The sequence below is a fragment of the Balaenoptera ricei genome, chromosome 16 (genome assembly GCF_028023285.1).
Source record: "Balaenoptera ricei isolate mBalRic1 chromosome 16, mBalRic1.hap2, whole genome shotgun sequence".
In the NCBI taxonomy this organism is placed as follows: Eukaryota; Metazoa; Chordata; class Mammalia; order Artiodactyla; family Balaenopteridae; genus Balaenoptera; species Balaenoptera ricei.
Window position 1 is genome coordinate 12,464,659 of NC_082654.1, and position 15,262 is coordinate 12,479,920.

General features: G+C 37.5%; 1 protein-coding gene across 3 annotated transcripts in view; it reads left to right on the forward strand.

Annotated features, from left to right (window-relative positions):
• CACUL1 (CDK2 associated cullin domain 1) overlaps positions 1-15,262 on the forward strand; it is a 63,503-nt gene that overhangs the window by 13,398 nt on the left and 34,843 nt on the right. For all 3 annotated transcript variants that reach the window (XM_059899585.1, XM_059899584.1, XM_059899586.1), the window contains exons 2-3: positions 7,781-7,907; positions 8,796-8,898. In XM_059899585.1, the coding sequence (XP_059755568.1) occupies positions 7,781-7,907; positions 8,796-8,898 (230 nt within the window). The remainder of the gene's footprint in view (positions 1-7,780; positions 7,908-8,795; positions 8,899-15,262) is intronic.

Sequence of the window (15,262 nt, forward strand, 5' to 3'; positions counted from 1 at the left end):
CCCGTGTCTCCTGCATTGGCAGGCAGATTCCCGACCACTGCGCCACCAGGGAAGCCCTTCTTTTGGATTTTTAACAATGGCTATATTTTTAATTTGAAGACCATTTGGAATTCTCCTTTTTCATTACTGTTACTAATTTTTATCTTCTCAGCATAGTAATTATTGGGTTTTTAAAAAAGTTTTCTTTTGTTCTTTTAGTTATCTTTGCTTTTATCTTTGCAATTTTTGTTTGTTTTGATCTCTGATGTCTGAGACTTTGCAAATTTTGGTGATCCTTAGCTGTCTATTCGTATTTAAAAGTGAAAAAGGCTACTTGGTAGTTCTCTGTTTACGAGGGACCTTGCCAAGTGTAAGTGTTGGGCTTCACTTGGGGTTAATTGGATGCAAAGCTGCTGTTTCTTGGGGAACTGCCAAATAGTATGTGAATGTCTTTTCTTTGGGACTGTTCCGTTTCTCTAGGGAAGGATCTTCTTCCTTTCTGGGAGAATGGTACGGTTGGGTAGGTGGGGCAGGAAGTAAAGACACTTCTCCTGGCCGATGGCATTCTAGAATTAAAGAAAAGGAGCAGGGTTAGATGTTTGAACGTTTCTTATTTTGACTTTTGACTTTACTTAAATCTGCCAGCCCTGTGCTTCCCACCCACCCACCATGTATCTGTCCTGGAGTCCCAAGCTTTTACCTTTCAGTTTCTGTGCAGAATAACTCTTTTCTTTTTTTACTGTTTAGTCTACAGACTTGCAGCCAATCTTCACCCTTCCCACTCCAGCCACCAACTCTCTGCCTCTAAACCTCGCTCATTGTATCCTGTCCTTAGGTCCTGAACTTCTCAGGGTCCTGCAGGGCAAGATTAGCTCACCTGTTGGTGTTTCCACCTCAGCACACACTGCCTTATGCTACTACTTCAGAGTTACTTTCCTGGTCTTAATGCCATGGAGAGTTTGACTTGTTTAAATCTTGCAGGGAAAACAGAATTTTAAAACTATGGCAGATGTGCAGTTAGCATGGTTTGCACATATGTAATCACAATTGAGCAGATACTTTCTATTTGAATATTATGAGATTTTGGATTAGTTGGAGTTGGAGCCATAATGGATGTTTTGATAGCACTAAGACCTTTTCATATATGTACTTTCATAACATGTTCATAGTGAGAACTGTGTCACAGGCTCAAGTGTGATGTTGTAATTGTAGAATAATGTTGTGCAGTAACTATTCTAAAATAATGTATGATAGATTTCAATCTTGCTGGTAGGCCCCTGCAGCTACTTTCTGTTTTTAAGATAGTAGTGATGAAGGAAGTTTCTACTGTTCTGTTTTTTCCTCAATTTGAGAAATGTGTCTATTTCTAAGCAGTAAAACAACAATGGAGTGTGTTTTCTATACAAGTTTTTCAGTGTTTGGAGGAAAGAAACATGTCATTTGAAACAAGGCAAAGCAGGTTATATGGTTTCATATAGTTCGTATGTTATAAGCCTTATCTGGACCAAAATGTTATGTAGTTATTTGTTTATATAAATGTAACCCTAAACCCCAAACCCTATAACTTAGAAACTTCCCAAACACATGCAATTTAGAACTTAAAACTTAGAAACTCCCCATAGAGCATATAACTTTAAAAAGTTTTTAGCTTACTTCAGAAACAGTTGCTTCATTAGGACTTAACGTTAGCTATCATCTTTTACTGGCGAATCAAAATATACCTGAGTAGCTGGCACAGCTTTTGTTTTTTTCCTCCTAATATGGAAAAGGATCTTTAAAGGATTTGGTCACTTCTATTACTTTTTTTTTCCCCAACTTGGCAGTTCTCTTAGGAGCAGCTAAGTATTACTCTTTCCTTTGCCAGGATCAAATTATTTTCCTTTTGAGAGAAATAAGTAACTGGGATTTTGTTTTTTTTAATAAAGAGTAAAACTCCATTTATTTGTTACACTACACAACCTTGTTCTGATTCTGATTCTCTTCCACCCTGACTGATCTTTTTCTTTATTCCCAAAGGCTTCTCCCCATTCTGCAGGCCTTGTTCTTGGCCTTCAGCTTCTCTCTGTCCATTACTTGAAAGATTTCAGACATCCCCTTGTGCTGGAGGGAGAATAATATTCTACCAGGTGGTAATGTTTTGGACCACACAGATTTACAAGACTGTTATTGATAGATGGGCTTGCTGTGACAACAAGAAGTCGTAATTTTTCTCTTAGATCACATACCCTAGCCAGAGTTAAAAGCAAAGCCCAGAGCTTTTTTCTCCTAGTCCATTTGTCAGATTATCTAATTGTAATTAGTACAATTAATCTAAAAGGCCACTATGTTTGAGACACAATTTAGCCTGTTTAATTTGGCTTAATCATTTATTTCATAATTGCCAATGCTGTATTCTTCTTAAGGAGCCAATTCTTAATGAAAGTGGCCTTTTTGGTGGGGAGAAGGGACATGGAAGAGTAGAACTTTAATGCTTTTTTGACATAAAACAGTTCCTAGCTGCCCTTTAAATTTTTTTCTGTGCTACATTTACACCTTTATTTGACTCTCCAGTTTGAGTTGTTCGGAACCAACAACCATGTGCTAGCAATTGAGAACAGAGGAGCACTGTGACCCTTGGCTGTCCTGAGCTTGAGTAGGAGCATTAGGCAGTGGTTCTCAAAGTAGCAGGCATAAGAGTCACCTGGAGGGCTCAAATGGATTTCTGTATCATGTGTTACACGCTCCCCACTTTTCTGACTCCGTGAGTCTGGGTTGGGGCCTGGCAGGTTGCATTTACATTAAGTTAACAAGTTTCCAGGTGATGCTGTTGCTGCTCTGGTATCAGATTTTGAGAGCCACTGATAGAAGGTAGTGGCCAGTCTTCGCAGTAGACCAAGGATGAATTAATAATACCTGCTGTAGTTGCTGAGTATATCCTCCCCTTACAAACAAGTAACAAGAAAAAAACTCAAAAGGAATATCTGGTAGGGCTTACCTGGTTTGCTTTAGCCCGTGTGAAACCAAATGCACTTCAATTTTTAATTCCAGAGCTACTAATAAGTAGTATGCCTTGGACTGTTTTTATATTAAACATTTATTTTGACTTCCATTAAATTAATTTACTTCACATACATTATTGAATACCAAATCATATGATAGTTTGGAGTTGGGGCTCTAGCGCTGAATTCCTTCTCCAAGGGGCTTATGTCTAGTTTGAGGAAGATTGATAATAAACACATAATATGTCAAGTGTTGATAAGTTACTTGGATAACCAAGTATGAGAGTTGAACATATTTATTCCTGCCTGGTATGAATTACATATCCCTAATAGTTTCTCATTTATTAGCAACCTGATAGTATTTCTTGAACCTTAGATTCCAGCTATTCCATGTGTTTTAGATTTTATTTCACTTTATTTTAGTAAAGGTCAGTTGTAGTACTTTCTCAATAGAACTGAGGCTATGTGAGCTTGTTATTTTATGAGTTTCAAGGTTTAAGCCTTGTGGCGTGATGTTTTGAGGGCAACCTGAGGGTTTTTACATTTTGTGAACTTGAATGTCTCTAGAGGGCATATGCATTCTCCAGCTCATTGAAATGCTCACTGCTCTTTTTTATTCTTATACCAGGCCTGTTTTACTCATTTATGTTAATGGCCTGGGCCTTGTAGGCATTTGAGTTTAGAATACCTTCTTTAAACAGTTTAAAAAATAGTGCATTTTTTTCAAGCTGGAAAATCTAACCTGGATAAAATTTAGTTATTTAATGGTAATTTCATTTTTGTTTAGGTTCCATGTTTCATATTTTTTTTGGTTAGTCTGAACGTTTCTGTGGGCAAAGTTGAAAGCGATTGATTACATTTCTCTAGCTAGAGGATCTAGTTTTAGAATTCAGGACTGCACGCATGCACACACACACATACACACACACTTTGAGGCTGTGCGTGTCAAATGTTAGATAAACCAAACAGCTAATATATTTTGTTTGTTTTAAGTCAGAGATTGGGTTGAGATTAGCAAGGAATTCAATATCTTAAAATTTTCTGGATTGTCATTTTAAGTGTTGACCACAGATTGGTATGAAAAACCTTCCTAATCTTTGGCTAAGTGTATGAATACCAACTAGTGCTCATTCTTCAAACTCCCTGTAGCTCTGCAGATGCTTCTCTGTATTCTGCTTTCCTTTGCTACTATGGTGAAGATTGGGTGGCTCCTGAGAAGAAAGTCATGTTAGCCAGTGTCTTAAGTCTGTTCATGCTGCTGTACCAGACTGTCATAGTCTGGGTGGCTTATTTATCTCTCACACTTTTGGAGGATGAGAAGTCTAAGATCAAGACGCTGGCAGATTCAGAGTCTGGTGAGAGAGCCTGCTTCCTGGTTCATAGAAGGCCATCTTCTCACTGGGTCCTCACATGGCAGAAGGGTGAGGGAGTTCTCTAGAGACTCTAAATCCATTCATGTGAGGGCTCCACCCCATGACCTAAACACCTCCCAAAGGCTCCACCTCCTAATGCCATCACATTGGGGGTTAGGATTTCAACACAGGAGTCTTGGGGGGACACAAACATTCACTCAGTAATAGCTAGCATGTAAGCGAATTGGTTTTCTGTTGTTTTTCAAGCAAAATATATGTGGAAATAGATATAGCTTCTTTTTAGATGCTTAGTTAGGATTTAAGATTTTCTACTGTGACTTGTGCCTTTTTCGTTTTGGTTTGAAAGTCTGTTTTCAAAGATATTTAAAACCAGAGCAGTTTTTGTTTTTTTGTTTTTTTTTTAATGCCACATGAAAGACACCTGAGAGGTATCAGAAATCATTGCTTCTGTGGAACTTCATTCTGTCCTTACAGCTGCGGGACTTCACACCTTAGGTTCTTTTTCCTCTGTCATATCTTTGACTTGGAGATTTGCCGAAGTGTGAAACGTGTGCTTGGAAAGAAGGTGTCTCCCCACCTTCAGCGCAGGGTGGAGTTAATTGAACCGAGCGGTCCAGGAACCCATGGGGTTGGTGTGTTCATTCTTGGCTTTCAGTACTTAAAGTTTTCTTTCTGAGCTTGTCACTTACGTTCCTTAATTCCCAGCATTTGGCGTAGAGCAGGTGTATGATGTGGTTTAGGTGATAAACACTTGATAGGAGGTTCAATAACCTAGAATCACATAGTGAGAAAGTTCTTTGTTTTTCAGTTATTTTAAAAAAAAATTTTATTTTATTTTTTTAAATCCTTCTGAAAGCAGAAAGGTGATATTTTGGAGCTAGTGTGTAACACTTCTCAGCATCTGCCGATCTCCTTTATTCACAGGGAAAGCAAGCTTCACTCAGAACCTTTAAAGGCAGTAGGACCTAGCTAGAATTTAATAACACTGTGTTTATTTCTGTATTGCAAATGACACTACTTTTCTGTTTTTGATCAATTCTTACTTTAAGTGCGAGTAGTTTTATGCACAAGGGGGTGATTCTAGGAAGCACCTGCAGGAGTGTGGAGACAGAGACAGGGATGGTAAGGGCGCCGTAAAGAAGGCAGCGCTGCGGGACTGGAGGGAGTCCCAGTGGGGACTTGGGAGTCAGTGCATACTCACCCAGAGTAAAGGGAGACGCTGGGTATTTGCACTGAGTTCTCATTAGTCGTTACCTGATGGTGGCTCCTGGGGGTGTTAATTCTCTAGAACTTCCAACCTACCTCTCCTTCAGGCAGAGCAACCCCGGCAGCCAGAGAGAACACTGGCAAATGATGGTAGGTGTTGACAGTGGCCTTTGTGGATCACTGTAAATGGGTGGGGTACCAACAGTTTCAGCTTCACTCCCAGACGTGCTAAGCTTCTCCTACATCCTCCTCATCTTAGTCAACGGCAACCCCATCCTTCGGTGCTGAAGGCTAAAAACTTCAGAGTCATCCTTGACCCTTCTCTCACATCTCACATCCAAACCATCAGCAAATCTTGTTGGCTCTACCTTAAAATATATTCAAAATCTGACCTCTCCTCTTGCCCTCACTGCTACCACCTGCTCCAATCCCCCATCATCTCACAGCCTTCTAACTTAGTTTATTGCTAGTACAGAAGCTGGAATGATCCATAGAAAATCAAAGTCAGATTACATCACTGTCTGCTCAAAACCTTCCACATGTCCTCATCTTAGAGTGAAAGGCGAAGTCTTTCCATTGCCCATAAGGCCCTCCAGCATCTGGCCTCCTTCTACCTTTTGTGTATGTGCCTGTGTGTGCACACGCATGTACAGTTCTTTTTGTTTTTAGCCTTATACGTAGTCAAAACGTTCCTTTCTTCTCCATTTTCTTCCCTGTTTTTTTTTTTTTTTTTTAGTGTGGGTTATGTGATTCATTTGTAAATTAGATTCATTTGCCACAGTTTGCCATTCCATCTTTACCACTACATCCTGGGTGAAATTTTTTTTTTTTCTTTCATACAGTGAATGTACTTTTTATAGTGTATAGTTCTGTTGGTTTTGATAAATGCATGGAGTGGTGTATCCGCTACCGCGGTTCCATACAAAAGAGTCCATTGTCTTAAAAATTCCTTCCTGCTTCCCCTTTGCAGACAGTCCTTCTTTCCACCTTCCAGTCCCTGGCAACCACTGATGTGTTTTCCTCCCTATAGTTATGCCTTTATAAATAAGAGAGAGTCTTACCATATGTAGCCTTTTTTGGTCTGATTCTTTGATTTAGCAGAATACATTTAAGATTATTCTGTGTTGTGTAAATCAATAGTTCACTCCTCAAGTGTCCTTTAAGTATATTTAAGCAAAAAAAAAAAAAAAGTGAACTGATTTAAAGAAAATATTGAACAAACATGATATAGGTGGCACATAGATATGAGAAACGTCTTGAACCTGAATGACTAAAATTTGGAAATGAGTAATGTGATAGAAAGATGCGAGGTCAAGGCTCTGCTTTGCCTGGTGCCTCTGCCAGTGATTAGCTGTGTGCTCTCGGGGAAGCCAACCTTCTGCTCTTGAGTTTCTGATAAAAATAAACAGTAAAATGGCTGATCTAGTAGTTGTTAGCTCCTACCATGGTTCATAAGACACAGGGTATCTTAGGTGCTTTGGGTAGCTCTTCTTAACATTAGCATTTCATTGTTGTGAAGCACCCATCACCCCTGGATTTCACAGTTGTTAGGACAACCTGTTACAAATGCTTTATTAAACCTATCATGGAGGAATAAGAGCCAGCCATTAGGAATGAGGTACGCTTTTCAATGTAAGGCTCCAGTTCATCCACGTTTTTTTTCTGTTGGGCTTATCTAAAGGGTAGGCTAGGGAGAGCCTGAGTCAAGAGCTGTAGTCATGTCCAGGAGGTACTGGTGGTGCCATAAAATCTCTGTGAGTTTTTAGCACCGTAGCATTTGGAATTTAATTTCCATAGTCCTTTCCCTAGGTTGATTCCCCAGAGCTGTCTGTAAAGATTGATTGGAGGTCATAGTTTCCCAGCACTTCATCGTGGTTCATGAGTAGGCCGTCTTGTCACATCATTGGCAATGTGTATTTGAGGGTCAGTGCGTGTTAAGAACTCTCCACTGATAACGGAAACCGGGAAAGGGACCCAGAGATAATTGCTTGTTTTGTTTTTATTTTTAAAGATGAACAGATTCATAGTAATTCTTTTTTAAATCATAATTAATGGCTGCTTAAAATCCCTTGCCAGGTTGGGTTTTTTGAAATTGGAAATGGGATAATAATTGAGTTGTATTTAGGTGACAGAGTGTCAATGTAAAATCAGAGAGTAAGTGAGAGGAATTTGAGAATGCAAAATTGATTTGTGTTTATTTTACATGTGGCACATAGTAATATTAATTTTACTTTTTACTTTTAGTAATGAATGTTATAACTATTGAAGATTATAAGAGCACATACTGGCCAAAATTGGATGGTGCCATAGATCAGCTTTTAACTCAGAGTCCTGGTGACTATATCCCCATATCCTATGAACAGATATACAGGTAAGTCAAGATTTAATTTGCTTGGGTTTTAGAGGGTATATTGAAGTTCACAGCACTTGAATTATGACAGTATGTATGCATATAATATATGATACCTACATTAAGGCTCTGTAAGTTATTTATATGTTCCATACTTGTGGATTGGGGGTTTGATTTATACTTTTTGCTTCAGAATTGGTTTTCAAATGAAGATAGTGTTAATCCTACCTCAGCCTGCCACACCTGCCATACCTAATGCAGAAATTATAGAGGTCAGTGAAAAAGGCAAAAAATATGTAGTTTTAGTATCACAGGGAGATGTTAGCTTAATCTGCTGATGTTTGTGGCACACAAGTTTAACTATCTTTGGTTATTTTGTTTCCCAGCTCCTGGTAGATGGAAGTAGCAAATTAGTGAGGACTGGGGTGGGTTGTGAGATCAGCCCAGTCACAAGAGGAGGAAGTGACAACTGTGCTGTTCTACACAAGTGATGCACAAAGAGGTTACATAGCAAACGTTTTTGTTAGTTAGAAACCTTCTGCTGATTGTCACTCTCTCTTCCTTATTTTGACATTCATGAAAACGAGAGAGAAACTGGCTTATAAGTAGTTATCTTAGTCAGACTCTCAGATTATCACCCAATATTAGATTATCTAATACTGATAAAAAATTTAATAGAATACTCAAAAAGATTATTTGTAGCTGGTGATAATGTCTCTGCCATATGAACACTGATTGGGGCAGGATAAATTTTTGTTTTAAGAGTTGCAGTTGGTCACTTTTTGAGGCCTGAATTAATTGTTTGACCAGTGGTTACATATTGAGGGTATGCCTTAACCTTAGGTTGAATTAAGTGCTTCAACCTTAAAATCATTAACTTGGTTTTTCTGTCTCCCCTCCTCCCCACAGTTGTGTGTATAAATGTGTATGCCAGCAGCACTCGGAACAGATGTATAGTGATCTGATTAAAAAGATAACTAATCACTTAGAAAGAGTCTCAAAGGAGCTGCAGGTAAAGAACTTATGGTATTGATTTTAGCTTCTTTGGGATTTTCTGACTGGTTGGAATTAGCTTGTATAGTATACCTTTGGAGGCTTGTTCATTTGATTATGACATAAATTTATAAATATTTTATAGATAAATATTGATCAAATTGTCTTATCTTTGGAATAGATTAATTTGAAAATTTGACATAAACTGTGGACATTTTTGGATTAAATGTATTTCCGATTTTAATCCTGTTTATTACCATGCAATATTTCTTTTATGTAAAACCTTATTTGTTCTGTTTACTTCAGTATTTGGTGACTTTTATATTATAAACGTGTATATTTTAATTTTTTTCTGGAACTTTTTTAAAAATTATTATCTTTAAAGTGTTATTTGCCTACCAGTTTCTAATATTTGCTAATATAAACAACTGAAGTCAGCATTTTGTTGATAAACCCTCTACAGATGAACATCATCCCAGCTGTAAAATCTGGGGCAAGTTGCAGGAAATATTTTATTTAAGGAAACACTTGGCTTCTTGATCCTACTCTGCCCCTCCCTGCCTCAGTAAAGTTTCCAGTGCTTGAAGGTCAGGTACTATGTTTATTCCAGGACCAGATCACATTTTAGTTGTGGTGTAGAAGTTACAAGATGTGCAGAAAAGTCACTCAGCAGTAGATCACCAGGGTCCACACCACAGTTAGGAAGTGCTCCAGCAATTCTAAGATATCCACAGTTTCTAGCAAGTGCTGGGTTGCTATTTTGGAGAATATTTGGATATTCTCCTCACTTATCTTGTGTTTTTGTTTTTTTTTTTAAAGTATAGCCAGAGCTGTGTTTATCATAGCCAAATATATCTTTTTCCTGTTGTTAGTGTAAATTGTTTTCTTCATCTTTTTGCCGTTAAATACAAAATCTTTATTCATTTAACAAATATATTTAGTGCTAGGCATTGTATGTAAACCGTAGATGAAACCTAAGATCTGCGCATTGTAGCTTTGAATGATTTGCTTACTAATTCTTGACTCTACCCTCTCTCTGAATCCCCATGTTTGATTTACTGCTGAATCCTACTTATGTTCTATTTCTCTCTTGGCTCCTGTCCACTCGGCCACCACCCAGCCCAGGCCACATCATCTCAAGTTTTACTAAAATGCTCATCTTAGTTGGTGCTCTGTCTCTAGTCTTAACACGTCTAACTAGAATCTTGCGTTTCAATCAGAGTGACTGTTTCTAAAGTACAGCTCTGATTATCATATTCCTATTAGAATAAAGTCTAAATTTCTTAATATGATTTAGGAAGCCTTTCACTTTCTGACTCCTGCTTATTTCTGCGCCTGATGTCTTACCTTTCTGCTCCTGCATACTGAACTTATTTCAGTTCCTTGAACATTTTAGGTACTATCTCACATCTTGGCTTTTGCCATGTTAACTTTACTGCCTGAAACATTCTTCCTTTTCCTCTGCCCTCTTATTTTTTCAGTCAGTGTGAACTTACCATTTAGGCTGCCGCTTAGACATCATTTGTTTTGGGAAACATTCTCTGATACCTTGTTCCCCAAGTCAGGTTTGGGAGCCCCTCATCTGTGCTTCTGTAACACCCAGTACATCATGGTAGTTCATCGTGTAATTTCTGGTTTAGCTGTTCTCCTTCCCCACATTCCCCACCCCAGTATTGTGTCCTGAGAGGGCAGAGGAGCATGTCTGTTTTCATTATTGTGCTGTTAGTACCTTGCCCAGTATCTCATGCATACTAAGCATCACTTGCTGAATGAAATGTATAGCAAATGAATGTTTATAAATATTTACTCTCTGTTGGATAGTGAAAGCTTTTCTAGTAGAAATCCGAGTTTGATCTCGTTTTTTAACCTGAAGTCTAGGTGGTCTTTGGGGTGCAGAGTGTACCAGAGATTTCATTAGATCAACAAAGAACGCATCTCAAAAAGGATTGTTTTATGAATACTGTTTTGCTATTATTGAAATAATATTAAATATTCTAAAACAGAAATGGAACCAGTTCAATTCAAATTATAAGGATAAAATAATTACTCGTCCTGCTTATAAAAGTTATCTATGAAATGTGAATTGGAAATTTTATAATATGTTTTACACGTATGCTTTGCCATCACACGTGAGTCATTAATTTGACTGATAGAATTGTGATTTGCTAGTTATTTGTCATATTGCAGTTTCTGCTTGAGTAGAATTTTTTCTTGTACTTAATTTTGTAAGCACTATACGACTACATTTCATTCTTACAATTAGAATATTACTGTAAGATATTTTTTAAAGTTAGAGGGCACTATAGTACTGTGTTATCAAGCTCATATCTAATTGGCAGTTTTGGAAGGCCACTTGGCTACATTCTCTGGCATAAATTTGCTTGATCAATTGTCAGTAATACAAAGGTAACCTGTTACTTGCCCAGGATGGGCTGCACAGGGTACTAATACTTGAGAGTCACTGAGGTTCAGAGAGTAAGTTTCTGAGGTTTTGGAGAGTGATCCCTGTCAGCGTGTGCAGAGCTCCTTTATTCTTTATCAGGAATGCATAATAGTTCATTGTACCTTGCTTTATTGATGTACCTCAATATATTTAACCACTTTTTAATCAATGAATATTTAGGTTGCTTCCAGTCTTTTGCTGTTACTAACAGTGCTACAGTGAATAATCAATCTTGTAACTTTTACTGTGCTTCGCTTTATTGTACGTCACAGATATTGCATTTTTTACAAATTGAAGGTTTGAGGCAACCATGTGCTGAGCAAGTCTTTCGGCATCATTTTTCCAATGGCATTTGCTTGCTTCTTGTCTCTGTGTCACATTTTGGTAATTCTCGCAATATTTCAAACTTTTTCATTATTTCTGTATTTGTTATTGTGATTTGTGATCAGTGATCTTTGATATTACTGCTGTGACTTGCTGAAGGTTCAGATGACGGTTAGCATTTTTTAGCAATAAAGTATTTTAAAATTAAGGTATGTACATTGTTTTTTTTAGACATAATGCTATTGCACACTTAACAGACTATAGTATAGTGTAAATATAACGTCTGTATGCACTGTGAAACAAAAAATTCATGTGACTCGATTTATTGATATTTGCTTTATTGCAGTGGTCTGCAGTTGAACCTGCAGTATCTCCGAGGTCTGCCTGTCATGTCATTTACTATGTCCATATTTTGTGGTTCACAAAAGTTGTACCAAGTTATATGCTCCCACTGGTTCTGTATGTTTCAGAGTGCCTGTTTTCTCTACCATTACTAATACAGCGTATTAGGTAACCAAAGAATTTTTGCTTTATACTAATAATAGGAATAATTTTTATAAAAATAACATAGACAAGGGTGATAGCTCTTTTGATGCTAGTGTTTAAAAAACCATATTGATAAATGTGAAGGTAATATACGATGTAAAACCAGGGAATTTAGCTTGTTTTTAGACTCAATAGATGTCCTACTTTGAGTTCAGCAATACGGGACTATAAAAAAGTCTTACTTTGAAATGATCTTTTTTGTGAAAGAGTGTAAACTCGAACCATTACTAAATAGCAGGGTAAAGTGGATAAAAACATGGGGACCTGGGCTCTGGTCTCAACTCTGCCACTCAGCAACTGTGTGCCTCTTGATTAAACATGCTAATACCATCTTGTGAATTTTCTCAGCGTTGAAATGAAGTGGCTTTACTGAAACATCTGGTTGCTTTAAGCTCAGTTCTAAGATATTTTTTCTTTGCTTCCTGCTTGGCAAATGCTTCTTCATTCTTTTCTCAGGTTTAAACTCATTTGTGTCCACCTGTGTAAAATCTTCCTAGAACCCTCGCACTCCCCTCAAACAAACAAACAAACAAAAAGGCCACTGGAACTTTTTCTTGTGTGCGTTCGTAGCGTCTTGGCAATAACAACTCTGTATTGTTTTTGCGTCCACGTGTGGCCACCTCACAGCCCTGTCCTCCTTTGAGGGCTTGTTTGTGTTTTTATCCTTAGTGCCTGGCACAGTTACAGCTCAGCAGAAGTTGAATGAATGCTCAGCATCAAATTTGACCAGTGGGCAGAGTAGCATAATTAGCCTCGTATGACCACTAATCTTTGTGTCTCTAGATGCTTAGGCAATGAATTTATTCATTGTTCAGTTAATCCAGTACATTAATTTATTCAGTGTTGCAAGTATGTGGCATAATCTTGGTGTAATCTCTACCTTATAGAGACCTTAAGGGCAGTTTTCACTGGGGACAGAACAAGAGTGTATGCCAGGCCCCATGAGCCAGAAAAGTTTTATTTGGGTGGAGTGTTTTGTTTGCAGTTGCAGCTCTGATTTTAGTAATGAAATATTGTTATTATGAGCTAAAACAGGAGTGTGGGATTAGTTGAATTTGGCAGATAATCAGAAATTTAGTGTTGCGGTTGATAAAATCAATGAGTTGAACCTTTAGGGCATCAGCCTCTTATCTCTCAAGGGCATCTTAAAATAGCTACTGGTGTGTGTATAGTTTACATGGCCCAGAGTGACTTACTTATCTCTATCAAAAGCCATTATCAGTGTTGGAGGGACTGAAGAGTGTATGAAATAATGTTTCCTATTCCCCAGTTATTGATTTAAAAGCTAGAGAATACTGGTTTTTAGAGATTGTAAAAGATTATTTTAATTTGTTGAACCTAAATGCTTTAATATAACAATGTAATCTAACTTGCTTCCTCTTTTAAAAAAATAAATATTGTTTTCATTTTGGAAACAATGACTTTTCAACCACTTCGGTAACTTTAAAATTTTTTTTGTTAAATTTATTAAACTACTTATATAGCTAAACCTACTTAGTATTCTGCTTACTCTTGTATTTTATTACGTGTATATCTATACTTTTTACTTACTACTAGATTGTTTGAACTGTGACATATGTTTTGCCTTAGTTTTTTTTTTAAACCGTTCTCTCCGCTTGTGCTTCACTCCTCTGTTCTTTAAATGTGGTAATGAACATCTCTATTTTATTTTCCTTTTTCCATGTCTCCAAAGCCTCAAAATGTGAATTTCCAGTTCTGATTTTTTGATATACCAAAATTGGTTTATTAGTTCAGTGAACAATATTCTGGTTAGTTTTGGCAAATTCTGTTGAAACTTTTAGCGATCACTATACTTTTGGTGAGGGCTCAAACCAGCTTTTCCAAATGCCTATTGGACATTTCAACTTGGATTTCTTCTTACAGATACTTCATATTCATGTCTGAATCTAAATTCCTCTTCTCTCAAATCAGTTTTACTCTCAGACTTGAGATTTTATATTCACCTTTGACTCCTTTTTTCTCCCTTACCTGTTATTTCCAGGTGATAGTCAAGGTTGATAGAATACGGTAACTTCATTTGCTTCTGTCCCCTTTCATTACCATTGCTGTCACCTTTTTCCTTATTATTGGCTCATGCCTGCACTAGAGCAGTACTCTCCTTACTGGTCTGCCTTTCTGCAGTCTGTTCTTTTGACTGACTAATCCTCTAAAAATGCTAATTTTTGATGGGCATACTTTCTTGTTCCAAAACCTTAAGGACTCCCTGTTGCTTTTCTCAATCACAGTTGATTTCTTGGACAGTATAAAAACAACTGAGCTGGTTGATTGGTTACAGGGCTTCCTAGTGGGGAACCTAATATAGCTAGCTCTTTCCTATATAACTATGCAAGGTACTCTGTTAGGTACAGCCGTAGACATATGATTGATAAGGCTAGATAATTTTAGACCAACCCTCCTGCTGAGAACAATTTTTTAAATGGGCCAGGGAGCTAATAAAAAAATGAAGAATTGTAGGACGAAGACCTGGGAAAAGGAGGAAATCCAGAGACGGGAGACTAGCACTTGACCCATTTCTCTACTAGAGGCACCTATTTATTCTGGAAGAGGAAGCTAATAGGCTGAGAAATTTAATAGAGCTTTGATGGGTTTATGGGGATAGGGTAATAAAAATTGGAGTTCGGGTCCCACCAAACCTAAAGGATCACATCCCAGGTGTAGTAAGAATAATAAGTTACAGACTAGCTTGTTGTAGCTGGCACTTGATTCCTGATTGGATTAAGATGGTCTGGATTTGCTAGCTCCTCTAGTTGCTTACCAGAAGCGAAAGTAAATTCTTCCTGGAGAAAGAACATTATCCTAGACATCAAATTGTTTCCATAATTTTTCATAAACAGTGTCTGACGTTCAGTCAGAAATATGTAGTTATATTAGGAGGTGAGGTGATAATAAAACCAAGAGAAATGGAGAAATACATTTTTTAGACAAGAATTGGGAGAATTCATCACCAGTAGTCTCTAACTTTAAAGAAATACTGGAATGTTCTTCAGATAGAAAGAATATGTCCCTAGATGAAAATTTGGAGAATCAGTAGGAATGAAGGAAAACAAAG